General features: G+C 38.0%; 1 protein-coding gene across 2 annotated transcripts in view; it reads left to right on the top strand.

Moving 5' to 3' along the window:
* The window catches only part of KITLG (KIT ligand), a 54144-nt gene that overhangs the window by 24642 nt on the left and 12913 nt on the right, over positions 1–16589 (top strand). For both annotated transcript variants that reach the window (XM_039570861.1, XM_039570860.1), the window contains exons 2-4: positions 1156–1269; positions 10597–10659; positions 14866–15045. In XM_039570861.1, the coding sequence (XP_039426795.1) occupies positions 1156–1269; positions 10597–10659; positions 14866–15045 (357 nt within the window). The remainder of the gene's footprint in view (positions 1–1155; positions 1270–10596; positions 10660–14865; positions 15046–16589) is intronic.

The raw sequence follows: 16589 nt of genomic DNA, 5'->3' as shown, positions 1-16589 counted from the left end.
TCTCGTAGAGAATTTTGTCTCTGTTGTTTCATTTGCTTTGGTCTTAAATTGAAATGTTGGAGAGCATATGAATGCAAGGGTGGAGGCAGGAGTTCTCTACCTGTCACACAGAACAGACGGAGCTGAACTGTATCTTGGTTTGTGCAAAAGCAAATTCTGATCTCAGTCCTGCCCTTATGGAGGCTGAGGAGCCTGCACAGGCAAATTCCATACTTGCTGTAGATGTACACCATCATCGGCTTTTGCTGACAGCTCCAGTCAGTTGGCACAAGAAGCTTCACAACCCGAGGCAACTTTTGATTATCCATAACTTAAATGCTTTAACATTCTGGAAATAAAGATCTGCAGCTTAAAGTTGGCATAGGGCTCTGTGGGAAACCAGTGAAGCACAAGGAACAACAGAAGGCAAGGAAGTTCAGGCAGTGTAGCCAAGGAGACACCCAGGTGCATCGCAGCTAGTTATCTGCTGCTTTTCTGTGTGAGTCTCACAAGCCTGTGTAAGTACATTGCATTGCTGTTTCCAATAGGATTTAGGAGGGGAATGTAGTGCCAAAGCCAAGCTGGCACTTCTGAGAGGCCAGAGCGCGTCACTTGGAGAAAATGTACTGCATTGCTGCTTGAGATGTCAGTATTTGGGCAGAGTCCAGTTGTGGGTTTGCTTGCAGTTTAAGTACTCAGATGAAATGGCTGTAATTATGAACTTTCTCCTTTTGTCTTGATGTAGTCTGGTATAATTTTGTTCCTTATCATTTATCACATTAGGGATGCAGATCTATCAGATGAATGACAAATATGTAGTCAGCTTTATTCTGATGATAGAGAATATTGCAAAGTTTCTCTCTTTTTCTTGTTATCCGTAAACTTTGCGAAAACCCAGGTAAGCATGATCCTGTGCAAGTAACCTGATGGCTCAATACTAGGTTTCCCATTAATACTTGCTTCCAGAAAAGATCAGTTAAGTGCATTTTCGTGGATTCCTGCCATGAAGATGATACTATAATGGTACAAGTATACCCTCATGAAGGATAAAGAGTATTGTTGCCTCTAGACTTCACATATGAGAAACATTACTACAATCTCTTGTTACTTCATGTTTGGCGATTGCTTAGTTGAGGTTTCTTGTTTCTTGTTTCTGTTTTCTTTTTTACTGAACAGACTTGGATTATCACTTGCTTTTGTCTTCAACTACTCCTACTTAATCCTCTTGTCAAAGCCCAGAGTTCCTGCGGGAATCCAGTCACAGATGATGTGAATGACATTGCAAAATTGGTAAGTACCTTTTATTTTACATTATTCTATATGTTAAACAACAGTCAGTGTCTAAAGGCACTTACATTTCTACGTGAAGTTAGTAAATCTGCATTAGAACCAGGGGAATATTAAAAAAAAAAATCCATCAGTATCTGTCACTTGAACAAAACCTTTTTTTGCAGTGAGAGTAGTTTCAGCATTAATTGAAGAGATTACTTTGACCAAGATAGAGTGTATGTACATATGCAGTTTTCTCACTCCAAACTTCAGTAAAAATTGCCAAAAATCTTTATTTCCTCAAACATTATTTCGGAGCAGATTGTTCCCCATGCAGATGAAAGAGTATTGTCTTCGTGTTACTGACTTGCTTGGAGCAGACTGGTGGCAAACACAGCTGAATTGAAGCAGAAGTCTTTACCTAGGGAATATGAAAGTGCCATATATAAAAATAGTATGATATTAGACATTGTTGTAGCAATCAAGGCAATAACAACTGAACAGGTTTCACATTCTTTAGGTGTGAGTGGGTTACACTCATTATGTGTTTCTCTACTTGCTGTACCCAGAAGTTTAAGTCTGAAGGACTCACGGCTTCATATAAAAACTAAATTCATTTAAGGAAATTTTAACTGTTACTTAATTGACCACTGCATTAACCTGAAAAACTGTATCTGCTTGTGAATTCAATTGCTGTTTAACTCCACTGGAGTTAATAATTATGCTATTTTGCAGTAGTGCAGGATATAACACCGAAGTTTTTAAGAAACAATATATACTGAACACTTAACAAGCGTATTTTCATCTACATATTGAATCTAACTAAAAATTGTGGCTTAGTTATGGAAAAACAGTTGCAACATCACTGTTATTATTATCAAACACTTAAATTGGAGCCCCTAGTATTTGCTGCCTGTGCAGTGTTCTTAACTTGTTTTCTTTGGTCCTTTTTATATACATTGGCACATAGTGCACCTCTCTAGGCGTGCTCTGTAGTCTTATTAAATGTTTAGTGCTTCAAATTAGTCCCTTTAGGCAGAATTTTGAAGTATTGGCATATTTATTCCAGATAATATTTCATCTCTTGGAAGAGTATTAAGCTTTGGTGTAAACCTGTTGAAAGCATGAAAGAACAACAGAATTCCTGTGAGGGCTGGTGAAATTGTGTAGTTCAGGGATAGCAATAACTTTTCATCAATAATGTGTCCTGAGAATAAATGCTTTAACTTTCCCTTTAGTACAATTTAAATTTCAAGACTGTATAAATACAGATTACAAAAAAAGTGCAAGCAGCTTGAAAAATCACACTGTCCAGGTTATACTGTTCTGCTACTGCCAAGCCTGAGCAGAGTGGGGTTGGGCTGAGCTTCTTCAGAAACTCCTCCATGAGGATGCTGTATGGTCATTCTCCTGACTTAGGTCCATGTCTTTCAGATCTCCCTACAAATGCAAAATTCGGGTGAAGTTAACTAGCAAGTTCAAAGATACTTTGGGTTGCAGAAATAAGAAAGATGCAGAAAGTACAAATCCCCAGACACATAGATTCTCTCTGTTTTGAGATTCTTGAGTTGTTCTGAGAATGTTTTGAGGAATGTCTGTCTCCCTGTTTTGTCTGTGTTAATATTTGCAGAAAGAATTTCAATAAGTCACTTGAGAATTAAAAGGATATGGTGAAAATGAGTTTAGTACTTCAATTTAGTGTAAGAACCCTTGGTTTCAATTAATGTGACTATATTGCATGTTGGTCATTCTCTTTTGAAATTCTACAGTGTGACAACTTGACACTGAGAACAAAATGAAAAAATACATAATAAGTTTTAAAGTACTTTTAAAGCAAAACTTTGTTAGCTGACACTGTGAATATGAGAAGGGAGAAGCCTACAGAGAATACTGACTGATCATACTACTTTGTAGCAAGTACAAGTTTTTTATGTTCTTTTAAATATATCCTTAGTACATATAAAAAAGGACTCCAGTGTGAAATTTCTTAAAAATATGGTTCAGGAGACCCTAAAACTCTTGCAAATTATAGTAAAAGTTTTGTACCATTTCTGCTTTTTGAAACACAATATACTCCTTGAATTAAGGAATGATATTCTTATGATGTGTATCTTCAGAATTAGACATTGCACACATGGGTGGTTGGGTTCTTTATTAGAATCATAGAATCATTAAGGCCTCTAAGGTAGAGCCCAGCCTTTGACCAAACACCACCATGCCAACTAAAGCATAGCACTAAGTACAGCATCCAGAGATTTCTTGAACACCTTCAGGAATGGTAAGTCCACCACCTCCCTGGGCAGCCATTTTTTCTTGTCCTGGGAGGAGAGGCTGTCTCCCATCATGTTACAACCTTTATTCCAGGTAGTTCTAGAGAGTGATAAAGTGTCTCCTGAGTCTCCTTTTCTCCAGGCTACACAATCCCTCAGCCCCTCCTCATATGACTCACTCTCTAGACCCCTCCCCAGCTTTGCTTCTCTGTTGTTCTTCTTGTAGTTAGGGGCCCAGAACTGGACACAGGACTCAAGCTGTGGCCTCACAAGTGCCAAGTGCAGGGGGACAATCACTTCCCTGGCCCTGCTGGCCATACTCTTGCTGATACAGGCCAGGATACGATTGGCCTTCTTGGGCACCTGGGCACATGTTGGATCATGTTCAGCCAGCTGTCAACTAGCACCTCCAGGTCTTTTGCCCCCAGGCAGCTACTGTTCCCCTAGCCTGTAGCACAGTGTAGAGTTCCTGTGAGAAGTGCAGGACCTGGCAGTTTGCTTTATTGATCCTCAGACAACTGGTCCCAGTCAATTGCTCCAGCCTGTCCAGCTCCTCTGGCAGAGCCTTCCAGCACCAACTCTGCCACCCAACTTAGTGACTGAAGATGTTCTTGATTGCCTTGTCAAGATCATCAATAAAGATAATAAACCGATACTGGCTGACCTCAATAGTGAGCCCTAGGGAACACTAATTCACCCCATGGATGTGGTACCATTCACCATCAGTCTCTGGGCCCGGCCATCCAGTTTTTACCCAGTGAAATGTGTACCTGTCCAAAGCATGAGCTGCCAGCTTCCCCAGGAGGATGCTGTGGGAGACAGTATCAAAGGCTTTACTGAAATCCAGATAGAAAACATCCAGAGCCTTTCCCTCTGACTGGAGATCCTGTTGGCCTTTAAGTACAAGTTTTATTTCTAAACTGATCCAAAGAATCTGTGCCTGTAGAACATAGGGTCTTTAACAAATATCCTCCCCTTTCACACTGAGAACAAATTGTAGCCTGTAAGATTTCACAGAAGTGTTGCGTGTACAGTTATTGCCCATAGTTATTATGATGTTATCCACAAGCTGTCACACTTGGCAACAGTGATATAATAGTTGTTCCTAAATGCTTTATTCTCAGCCAGACTGTCATGTTCTTTAACCCTTTTTGTCCACAGTTGTGAGTACAGTCCCATCTCTGTGGGCACTAAGCTATCTGTTCAGTGGTAGTACGCAAATCCCATCACTTGCCTTACGATATTGGCCTCTCTTCTTCCTGTCTCATCACAAATTCTTAGACATCAGCCTAGATTCAGTTTGGCCTGAATCTTCCTCGGAGGCAGACTATAATCTCTTTCATCTCCCCAGAATGTTAGCCTTTCCTGGGCCATTTCTCCTCACTGTAAAGTTACATCACCATCTCTCCCCAGCCATTCAGGTCTTCAACAAAGGTGTCTGATTTTGCTCTCGATGCTTCACAGACCCTTCAAATTCACTTTTAAAAGCTTCATTGTTTTTCTTGTCATAACAGTAGAAATTTTTTTTTTTTTTTTAGTTCTCTGGACATACAAGTACATTTTTCTTCCAAAGTCTTGGTGGACAAAAATTCGGTCTATGAAAAATCTTTTTCTAGCTTCAGCTTGTGTAGTTTTGCTCTTCTGTCTGTTCACATGCTGCTCTGACCCTTTATCTTCTACTTATTTCCTTCAAGCTGTTCCTCCTTTTTTTTTTCACTATCAATGGCAAGCTTCTTGGGTTTATCTTCAAAGGTACTATTAACACTGCCTGTGTTGTTGTAACACATGCTGAGTTTGCCCTCAGCTTCTCCTCGTTATTTCCATGGTATCTGTTACACTGTTTGTAGCCACAGGAAAGATGCTCCTTGACAAACTCCAGGCAGATTCTCATCCTCTTCCTATCTCATGCTAAAATTCTTTGCAGCATGAATCCATATCCCTCATTTTGCTTTTTCCCCAGTAGGTTTTCCCCTCACACACACTTCTACTGCAGTGCACCTACGGCTTGCAAAACAGTGCCACAATTCCCTACAACCTAGTCTTTGTTTATTTGGTACTGGGCTTGCTCCAAGTACTGTAAACCCCCTCCATTACTTGTAGAAAACTCCTGAGCATGACTGTGGCTGTGTTCTGCTCAACTTTATTGTACTACAGGGATATGAGAACATGCCTCAGTCAAGACCCTCTGTGAATATAGACATGGGATGTCTACTAAGCCTAAGCTTCTGGAGAATAAGTAAGGCATTCTGTGCAGTGCCCGAAAATGTGGGTCATTTGCCTAATCAACTTTGTGTTGAGTAATAAATTGAGGACAGATGTGTGGCGTAACTTGTTTTCAATGGTCTTAATCTGGATTTTCACTAGCATCATGCTAGACTCACATCAGAAGATGGAATTGGAAAGAAAGAAATTCAATAACCACAAGGTTTCTGAGCATTAATCAATGTAAGACCAAACCAGATTGGTATCTGTTAATAAAAAAATTACTTTTATTTTCTGTAAGATTAAATTTATTCATATCTAGGTAATATAACTTTGTCATATGAAGAATATGTCCTAAATGAAATTATATTAAGAAGCAAAGAACAATTGAGCAATCATTTTTGTTTTTTCATGGTGAGAACTTTAAAAGAGTATAATCTCATACCTATAGAGAATGAAAGTATTTAGAGAGCATTCATTCTGCCCTACTCATCACATGAACTCCTGCTTCATTTGTAATGAAGATGTCTGGAGGAAAGCACATTACTTGATGAACAAATGTTCCGTATTATGAAACTGTAATTGCAGCACCTGTCAATAAAGTCTGTCCCCATTGTTCTTTTCAGCACAGTAAGTCAGCAGAAAGCTGCTGTAATTGTGCATTTGATTTTGCATAAGAATTAGGAATCAGTTGTATATATGTTTGTTTAATATGAACATCAAAACCTAATTATAAATAGAATTTTCCCTGAGCTGTGCAGTATGTCCAGAATATACCTACATATTTTTGTTTTGTCCATTAACAAAATCTAAGATACCTCTTCTTAATTACTTCTCTAAAGCAATTTTCTTCTTTTCAGTTTTGGAAGCCCAAACAATAGTCAGGATTTACTGACCAGTTCCTTGTTTGAGACATGCTGTCAAATACTTTGCTTTCACATTACATCTTTGCTGGAAATGTGTACTTTACACTCTCTGCCACATTTGATTTTTATTTTTAAATGGAGCTAACTCTCCTGAGTGAAGGGGTTATAAAAAATTATCCAGAGTTGTTATGCTGCAAATAATCTGCCACTATGACTGTAAAAAGTGTGAACGGAAATCGTTAGCATGTTGTCTTAAGCCAAATGATGAAGATTTTATTAACTGCTTCATTAGCAGATGAGATAAGAGTAGATTGCAGAGATGATGTACAGACAAGCTCCTGCAGGAAAAGAAAAGCCAGGGAAGCAGTGAGAAAGATGAAGAGCTGGAGAGGGACTTTTGACAAAGGCATGTAGTGATAAGACAAGGGGGAATGGCTTTAAACTGAAAGAGGGGAAGTTTAGAGTAGATATAAGGAAGAATCCTGTGAGGGTGATGAGGCACTGGAGCAGGTTGCCCAGAGAAGTGGTGGATGGCCCTTCCTTGGAAAAGTGTCAGGGCCAAGTTGGATGGGGCTCTGTGCCACCTGGTGTAGTGGAAGGTGTCCCTGTCCATGGCAGGGGGGTTGGAACCAGATGATCTGTAAGGTCCCTTCCAACCCAAACCACTCTATGATTCTATGAAAAGAATAGGAAAAGGGAAACAAATAGAGAGAAATTCAAGGTAGAAATGGTATCCAAAAGGAAAGTATGTTTTTTTCCCATCATATGCTTCAGAGTAAAAAAGAAAACACTTACAATGGAAAATGGTAATTTTTACTTTATTAACATACTTTATCTTTGATATGTGTATAAAAAAATTGTATCTATGCTTGTCTCCTTATAATTTTCATAACAAGCACAATAAAGGGAATTTTCAAGAGCGGTAGCCCTCATTTCAAAGCATGTGACTGCAGATAAGTCATCTCTCATGTCTGCTCTTGCGATGAAAGAGTAGTTTATGGAACCCAAATCACTTCTACATCCTTTTTTCATCTCCCATCTATGTGACCGTGAGCATTTTTTAAAACATATTTGGGTTATGCAATGTTAACAGTGCTGTATTAAATATTCAGACCTCTCTATGTCAAAAGTAATCTTACATTCCCCAGTTTGAGTTTTTGTTACAACTGGGAATATAGTACTATGGATTTGTAGACATAAGTCTAGATTTCCCTGCTCTTCGCCTTTTCTCAGAGCCTGTTAGGACTTCTACAATCACACACACCCACTAAATCAGAGAAAATTTTTGTGACATTTTAATTGCAACTCAGGGTTCTTTTAGTTCTATGCATTCCTTTCCAAGATTATCATTTGACATTCTCTATAATCATCAAAACTGTTACTTCTGTTTAAACCAAGGTAAGTCATGCAGGCAGGTGTTTTGTGGCCCCCCAAATTTGTCACTGTACTTAAGGAGTTGAGTAGAGGAACTAGTAAAAAAGCCATTCCAGGAATCAGATGGTTTCAAGGGACAATTCTTTTCCAAATACCTTTGCTTAGGAAGGTCAGAGCTGCCTTGTCATCTGCTCCTTGTTGGAAGCCACAGCAGTCAGGCACCCTGCACAGAGTGGGTGTGCAGAGTCCATTCATTACTTTCAGGATCATTTCAGCAGATGAAAATCAGGATTAAAATCTTGGTGGTTAGTGTTCAACAGAATTTCAAGACACGTTTCAGCAAAGTAAGAGAGTACAGCGTGCAGATCTAGTAGAGACGTATCCTTCACTCTTACATCAGGGGCTTTACCCTATTTTCTGAGTTGCGTGAGTTGGGAAGTCTAAGTGAGACACAAATGTAACTCCCTCGCTTTGACTGAGATCCATCGTTTACCAGCACAGCATCTGACATGTGGAGTTCAGTCAACAAAACTTGTTAAAGTTTCATCTTGAGGCAGGGCATATATTTTGTCTTTGACACCCTCCTCCCAGTGATCTTCATTTTTAGTAGTAAATTCAAAAATATCTTATCTGATTCACAGTCTGTCAAGGAGAAGAATATCTGAGGCTGAGCTGTATGCTCCAGCTCTGATTGAGAAGGTGTAAGAGCTCTTGGGCAGTTAAATTTTTTTAACTGTGCATGAAAAGTGCTTGAGAGGCTCTGATGCCAGGAGAGTAGATTGTATACATAATGCATATCAATTCTTGTAGTGTTCATTGATGTGGAACAAATTTAATCTTCCAGTGACCTTTCTTAAAGAACAGTGGTTTTGCTGGCATTGCTAAGTGTGAAATCCCTCTAGAGTGAGCATGGGAAACTTTACACATAGAGTAGCATCTTCACTATCTATGGTGCTTGAAGTGCTGCTAGTCCTACCTCTCTAGGCACGCAAAGGAAGCTAGAAAAAAAATGGAATAAGTATTAGTATGTCATGATGCAGTGATATTTAAAGAAAGGAATAAAAGACAAAAAAATTGAAAGAGGATTTAGAATAAATCTGATGCTCTAAACAAAGAACAAATATATTGACATATTTTTCAGTATTTATAGCATCTTGAATCAGCTCTCCAAAATGCCAGGTAAATTGAAATTAATATTGAGAATTTTAGTGATGCTTCTGCTTTGGGAGTGTGTAGGTATAAAAATAAAAGAAGGAGAAAAGAAGAAATGAAGATTAAAAAAAACTGATTTATGTGAGGGAATTTAGAAGGATCATTTGTATAGTAACTGTTTTAAAGCTGTAGGAGAAGGATATATGTCATTGAGTGGGAAGATAGTGGCTTAGTCCACGTAAATTAAAAAGAAGTGTTCAGGATTCAGTTGTGTTTAGCTGTGTATATTGTGTATTGCCCTTGATCATTTCTAGAACCATAACATTTTGAAATAACTGTTTTAATTTTTAATTGAAACAAAATTTTAATTTAAGAAATAAAATGTTTTGTCTAACAAAATACTACCTAAAAACTGCACAGGGGGAAAAGAAATCCCTGTGCTGGTTGCTATAGCAGCAGAATCAAAAGCAGCCATAACAGAATGATCTTTAACCTGAAGGAGAACTGCTTTTGCACCAAAGGAGCTACATCTGTGCATATTGGTTTTGACTACATGGATTTCAAACCAGCATGAGAAATATCAGTTGGCTTTTTCATTGACAGAAAATAGGTTTACTGTATCATTAAGCATTATATTATGGTTAAACCTTTTGAATAAATACTTCAAAAGACTGTGGATTTGTGGCAGTCCAGTGGCTGTTGGACTTTTCATCTCCCAACCCAGCACATTCCCCAGATGTTCAACCATGTTTCACAATAGTGTTGGATCCCATCTGTGGCAGATTGTATTGTATAATTCAGTGGAAACCCTTCTTCTACTCCTTATCTTTGCTGCAGCACACTTCATGCTCACCCACATCTGCAAAGGTGCACTCAAGCTTACATGTGTGGAAGCTCTCCTTTGCCCCAGGACATTTCTATGATATAATTATATTGCTCATCATTAGTAAGAGGCACAACTTCAAAGTTAAAGTTGTGCTCAAGTGTTTTTCTGACCTGGTACATTACTAAGCACAAGGCAGACACCTATTTAGGCTCAGATGCATGTTCAACATTATTTGAAGGAAAAAGAGCTGGATACTTCTGTGTCCTCTACTGCCTACAGTACAAATTGTCATGTAAACACTTCAAGGCATTAAAAGGTGGAAGGGCAGTGGAGTTCCTGCAGTAATGAATAACCTCAGATCACTTCTTCTCAACCCATTGTTGACTTTAATTCTGCTGGGAAGCAGTAGCATTGAACATGATCAGATCAAATCTGGGCATATTACAGAGCTGTGGAAAGATGGTTCACTTGTGAGCAAATAAGGGTCAATAGCAGTTCCACGGGAAAATAAGTATGTATGTAACCTCTTTTGCCTGTACCTGGTAAATTACTGAAAATTTGTGTTGAATGTCTGGTAGATTTTGTTGAATGCAGTAATGGAAATGAAATCTTACTTTGTGTAGTAAGTAATTACATTTTTATTATCTGTTTATTGTAGGTTGGAAATCTCCCAAATGATTATATGATAACCCTTAAATATGTCCCGAAGATGGATAGTCTGGTATGTACAACCACTTCAAGTTAATCCCAATAAAACAGCCCACTGGAACCAGTGATGGCTGTAACATTTTGTACCTAGTCCTATGTCTTACCAAGTTACAGTTAAATAATGTTTATTTCACTTTTCATATGGTTCCCAAGTATTTACTTAAAAGAAATGTAGAGAGATTCCTGCAGTCCCTTAAAACCTTTTTAACTACAGGAATTCTAGGAAAATGTTTCTTCATATTAAATTTTTTAACATTTTTTTTCCAGAAAAGTCAAATTTTCATCATGTTATTATTTCATCAGTATTATTTCATTGTGCTAATTGAAAAATATTGCTTTCTTAAAGAAACAGGTTCTCTCTAATTGTGCTTTCGAACACACTGTAGAAGTCCTTCTTGTTTCAGCCAGTGGAAATGCCATTAGAGCACAACAAATAATTAGTAGCCAGTAAAGAGAATCCCAAATTCAGTGAATGGTATCCTCAGTAACTAAACAAACAGTAGGATTTCAAACATGCTTTGTGTTATTCTTTCTATATAATCCTGTATTTAATACATAGTGATACTTTCAAATAAGCATTATCTACACACTTTGAAATTTTATAACACTTTTTATTAAAAAGTCATATTATTTTATTGCTTAATCTACTAAATAATTTTGTGTTTTCCTTGATTTAACAAAACCAATTTCGGAATGATGTATTGAAAATGCTCTCTTGGTTGTTGCATACATTGCAATAAAAGGGAGATAAGGAAACAAAGAAAAGTACAAATTATGCTGAATGCTATATTGTTTTATGGCAAGGAAAAAAGTAAGAAAATTATGATTTTGTCAGTTAAACTGAACAATACTGTGCCTGTCTTAAGAATGAATCATTGTACACATACATCAGTAGCTGAAAATCATCTCCTAGGTGTAAGAAGCTGGTTTTGTGTCTCTACGAAGTTTTCATTATAAAAATCCAATTTGTATGTGATACACATATAAAAATGCATCCTACCCTACAGCAATGTGGCAAACCTAGCAGTATTCCCTATTGATATTGGAAAATGATGCTGGAAGCAACATTCAGTCCTGAATAACAAGAATATGGGAGGAGGAAACGGAGGCTGCGGGATAGTGAAGGGCCCTCAGCTGTGAGGTTATGAAGGGTTGTGTCAGATGCTGTTGCCCCAGCTTCCAGGATGAGCCCATTAGCTGTTGGGCTGGATCAAGGCTGTTCCCTCCACTGCGTTCCTGGCGGCGTTGGCAGATGAAGAAGGTCAGGGAGCCTGCTTGAGCAATGAGTCCTGGTTGTTCTCACTCTTGCCTCTCTCTGTGGTTCAGTTTTGACTGCCAGTACGCAGATTCTTTTCCATAGTTTCAGTGCCAAGATCAAGGTGTCATCTTGATGCATCATATCCAGAAATTTAGATCCAGTTTACATTGACGACAAGCAGCCAAGAAATAAAAAGGAAGAAGAGAAGTTCAGAGCTGAGATTTCCATGTTCCCTTTGTACACCACTTTCAGTCATGATAATGTAAGGTGCAGCTCTTGGCCACATGCCTTCACAGGAGGAAGTATTCAGCAGTATTCGGATCCCACTTTGCCAAATTCCTCTCTGGGAATTTCAGGTTGTGTTATGCATACCACAGCAAGGCTGGCTGAATAAGTAGGCTTTGTTCTGGGTTCTGCAAGGTCCCTGCAAGCTGGGAAACCCATGACTTTGCCTAAAGTATATGCCCTTTGCTCAACTCTGAAGGGATTGAAATGGTGCTCTGAAATTTTTTTCAATAGATTTCAGTCTTCGGTGCATGCATGAAGTGGGAAGTGTACCCAAGGTAGCAAGTCCCAAATGTAGATGACTAAAGGTAGGAAGGCAGGGTGAAGGCAAAGCAGATGGGAAGCCAGTGTAGTGCATGTAACAGGAACAGACTGACCCATCCATTAAACAGGAGGGTTGTTGCATTATGCACTAGCTCAAGGCAACTGAGTGGCTTTAAAAGTAGTCTTGTATAGAGTGAACTGTGTAGTCAAACCTGAAGGTTAAAAGGCAAAGATGACAGCAAAGGGCTGAATTCAGAAGAGGAAATAACATTCAAACTTTTATGTAGGTGTAGAAAGCAAAAGCCAAATGAGGGCTACCCCGAAGTACAAAGGAAATCAGGTTTGCAGTCACCCTAAAATGTAAATCTTGGTCAAAGTTTACACAAAACATCAGAGTTAAACCTCCATTTCTCCTTTCAAACAATATCCCATTTTTCAATTTGAGCAGTTTCATCCCTGTGTTTGATAGGTATTGACATAGCAAGTGATTGCACAGCTTGACATTACTGAAAAGAGAACTTAGAGCTTTTGTGAAATGCAGCTTTGTAGGTCAGAACAGTTCAGTTAGAGGAGACTCCCACACACATGCTAAACTGCGGGAGCAACAAAATAGACTCCCTGCTGGAATTGCCAAATGCTCACTAGGAGAAGCAGCAAGCTTATGCTAGTCCCTGCCAGAGGAGAATGTTCACCCACAAAACCTCAAAGGAAAAGGTTTTCCAGGTTTCCAGTTCAGGGAAGCACAATAGTTCTGTGTCAGTGTTCCTACACCAAGCAGAGGAAAGTAAATTCGTTGTCTGTGTCGTGGGGGTAGTGGGACATGGTACAAGATACACTGCTTGAACAGAGTATGTTTCAACAAGCTTTCTCTGATTTATTTCCTTCGGCCTCCCTCCTCATCTTGTTGTCCTTGAAGGAAAAAAGGGAAGCAGACTCAGGCCAAATGCAATCCATTTCATTTTCCATTTCTTTCTTTTTTAAGTCATTGTTGAGATAATTACATAAGGTGATATCACTGACTTGCCACAAGTTATCATTGTGTGAGAAAGTTGTACACAGAAGTGGAAATTCAGGTGGAGCTGGACAATGTATTTACATTTGGTTCTCTCAGTCTGGAAGCCTAATAGTCTGATTAGTCTTCAAAAAGGTGAAGTGCATTTTTTCTTGTGAGAAACATTCACACATCAAAGCAGAACAACACCTGTGGATTTTTTTTTTTTTTAATAAAGAAACTGCATGCGGGTTTATTGAAGAAATCGAGTAAAATGAGATTAAGCCTAGAAGTGTGTACTTTGCCAAACATTTGCTGTGTGTTGCAGAAGGTGGATTCAGTGGGTGCTGCCTGTCTGCTGGGCAGCAATTGGAAATTGGTTTACTGATACTGAGAGTACTTAGGGTTTGTTGGGCCAAGATCTTTGTATCTGGAAGGCTTTAATGAGACATTTTCAATATTGGAAAAAATAACTTCATATATGGAATAAATTCTCATAACATTTGCCAATAAAAATTTAGCTTTTATTGGGAAGGTGTTTCCAGGTACAAATTGCAGTCTGGCTAATACATTACCTGTATTCTTGCTGATCATACCGAGTTAGAGATTATCCTGAGCTGGGTGACTTTTTTGTCTATTTGACTACTGTTATGTATATCTAAGTAAAAGAAGTTAATGACTCCCTTTAAGACAGCAAAGTGAATTACCAGGTTTCAGTCATGTGAACAGCTGTACAAACTTTGTCTGCAAACTAATTGCATAGGTGTTAGTGTACAGTGACAGGCTGTGCAGAACACTTTTGATGTCGAAGACTCAGGGAGAAGAAAGGCTTCTAGATCTAGAAACTGTTCCCAGTAATGGCATTTAGTGAAAAAGCTGAAGAGAAGGAGTTAACTCAGCTAACTAGTTTAAAGGTGGATAAAAGCACACAGGGTTTCCATGCAAAATGTTTATGGAAACCTTCCTGATAAGAAATTTAAATCAAGGATCTTTGGGGTTAACTGAGTCATGTAAAGTAACAATAATGAATGAAAACTGATATTGAAAGAATTGTTAAACCAGTAGGAGTTGGAAAGAAAATAAATAAGTTAATGAAAGCATGGACTAGGGTTCATAGTAGCATGTTCCAAGGCTCAAACTCTCAACACACTGACACTTGGCATTCATTGAGGATTTAATGAAGGGATGGCATTTAACAGACAACCATAAATATGTCAGTATCTGTAAGAATGGAAATACTACCAAAAGGACTGAAGAGAAAATTGGCCACAGTAAAGAAGAAGAATTGTCATTTATACTTTTGAGATAGTTTAAATTGGAAAGAACAGTCTAATTTACTTTTGCATATTGAGATGTTTAACCAGCTTTTACAGATGTCTGATATTTAATTTACATCTCTTTCTCTTTTTATCCCCCGACAGCCTAATCACTGTTGGTTGCATTTGATGGTGCCTGAATTTTCAAGGAGTCTACATAATCTTCTCCAGAAATTCTCAGATATTTCAGATATGTCAGATGTTTTAAGCAACTATTTAATCATCAATAATCTCACAAGGATAATTAATGATCTTATGGCATGCCTTGCTTTTGATAAAAACAAGGTAATCTTATACAGAGTTTCAGCTTTTATACTGGATATTTATTTCTTACTTTCTGTTGTGCAATATTCACTAATAGTTTAGAAATATCCAGGGCTTTATTAGATTTGTTTTCATTTCTATTCCTGTTCATCTAAAATTTAGATGCTTTGTTTAGAAATGCACTGAGTACACTGTGCTGACACTAGCTAATGGTTATCTCCTTTTTCAAAGAAAAATGGCTTACAAGGAATTACAGTATATACAATGACCTGTATACAGTTGTTTAAATAGTCAGAAATGCAGCAATCTTCTTTAAGATAACTAATTCATTCCAGTCTTTCTGAAACTAGCAGAAATCTTCCTTGTGTATCCAGCTTAAATTATATATTTTGCTAGTGATCTAAATGTAAATTTAAAGATGATGTGGTTGAATTTATTAATATACTCTTAATATGTATCACAGTGTGTGAAGCTCTGAAAGCTTCTCCATGGTTTAATGAACTTTTTTATACAAAGGCACAGCAAAGGATATAGGTCCATTTCAATGGGTTTCTGGATTCTGACAGCAGCTGGAAGGATTCCAAGAGTCTTACTCAAGAGATGTCTGATTCTCTCTACAGGCAGGGAAGGGGGGAAGAAATTAATTTACTAGTCCCTTATCCAGATCTGACCAGAATATCAGTAATTAAAAATAAGTTCTGTAGTTGAAGGTTTTGTCCCACTGAATAAAACACGTAAAATCCATCATGTTCTTCAGAGCAAGTATTTAATCTTCCATATACAGTTATTTTGGTCAGCTAAGTCCTTAGTTGTAATTGCACCTTTTTAACACCCATAATGAGTCAAATGAACTAAAACACTCAGGTGCCTTTAGAGTGGAATAACCTTGTACGGTTATCATGTATTTGGGTTACAATGCTGTGAGTATTTAGACATTCCCTACTTTTCCATTTCAAACTGAATGATCTCCAATCTTCAGTGTATATATAGTTTTTTTTCTTTTCTATTTTTGTCCTGATGATTCAAAGCACTCAGCTAGGATGTGGCTGGGGAAGAGGAATTTTATTTTTTAGAATGGAAAAGTAATTATTCTGTAATTCAGCAAAACAACTAGCTATTGATTTCCTTAGAGAATAATGATGTTAAGTCTAGTACTTTCAGCATCAAGCATAAAATAACTTTGGAGCCAAAACCAGGAGGTTTTCCTTAGGACATACTTAGACCATGTTCTTATCACTGTCCTCCTTCTTGGGAGTACAGAGTACCCCCAGGCCAAATTTGACTTGCTGACAAAAAAAAAAAAAAAAAAAAAAAGAAGAAAAAAAAAAAGAAAAGAAACCCATCAATTGTCTTAACATGGATCTCAATCATGTTGTTTAGTCTGGCATAACAAACTTGTCTGTTAGATCTCAGAGTGATTTGGCTTCCTTGTTTGTAGTCACTCTTATTTTTAGGTACATTATCAGGCATCTCAACCTGTTTCTGTGCAGTGGTGTATCCCAGCTATTGTATTCTGTTCCCCATTCTCTTAATGACAATACCAATGGTTGTCTTGTGTTCATGTG

The sequence above is a fragment of the Corvus cornix genome, chromosome 1A, assembly GCF_000738735.6.
Source record: "Corvus cornix cornix isolate S_Up_H32 chromosome 1A, ASM73873v5, whole genome shotgun sequence".
NCBI classification, from domain to species: Eukaryota; Metazoa; Chordata; class Aves; order Passeriformes; family Corvidae; genus Corvus; species Corvus cornix.
This window is presented reverse-complemented; position numbering and strand designations above follow the sequence as displayed.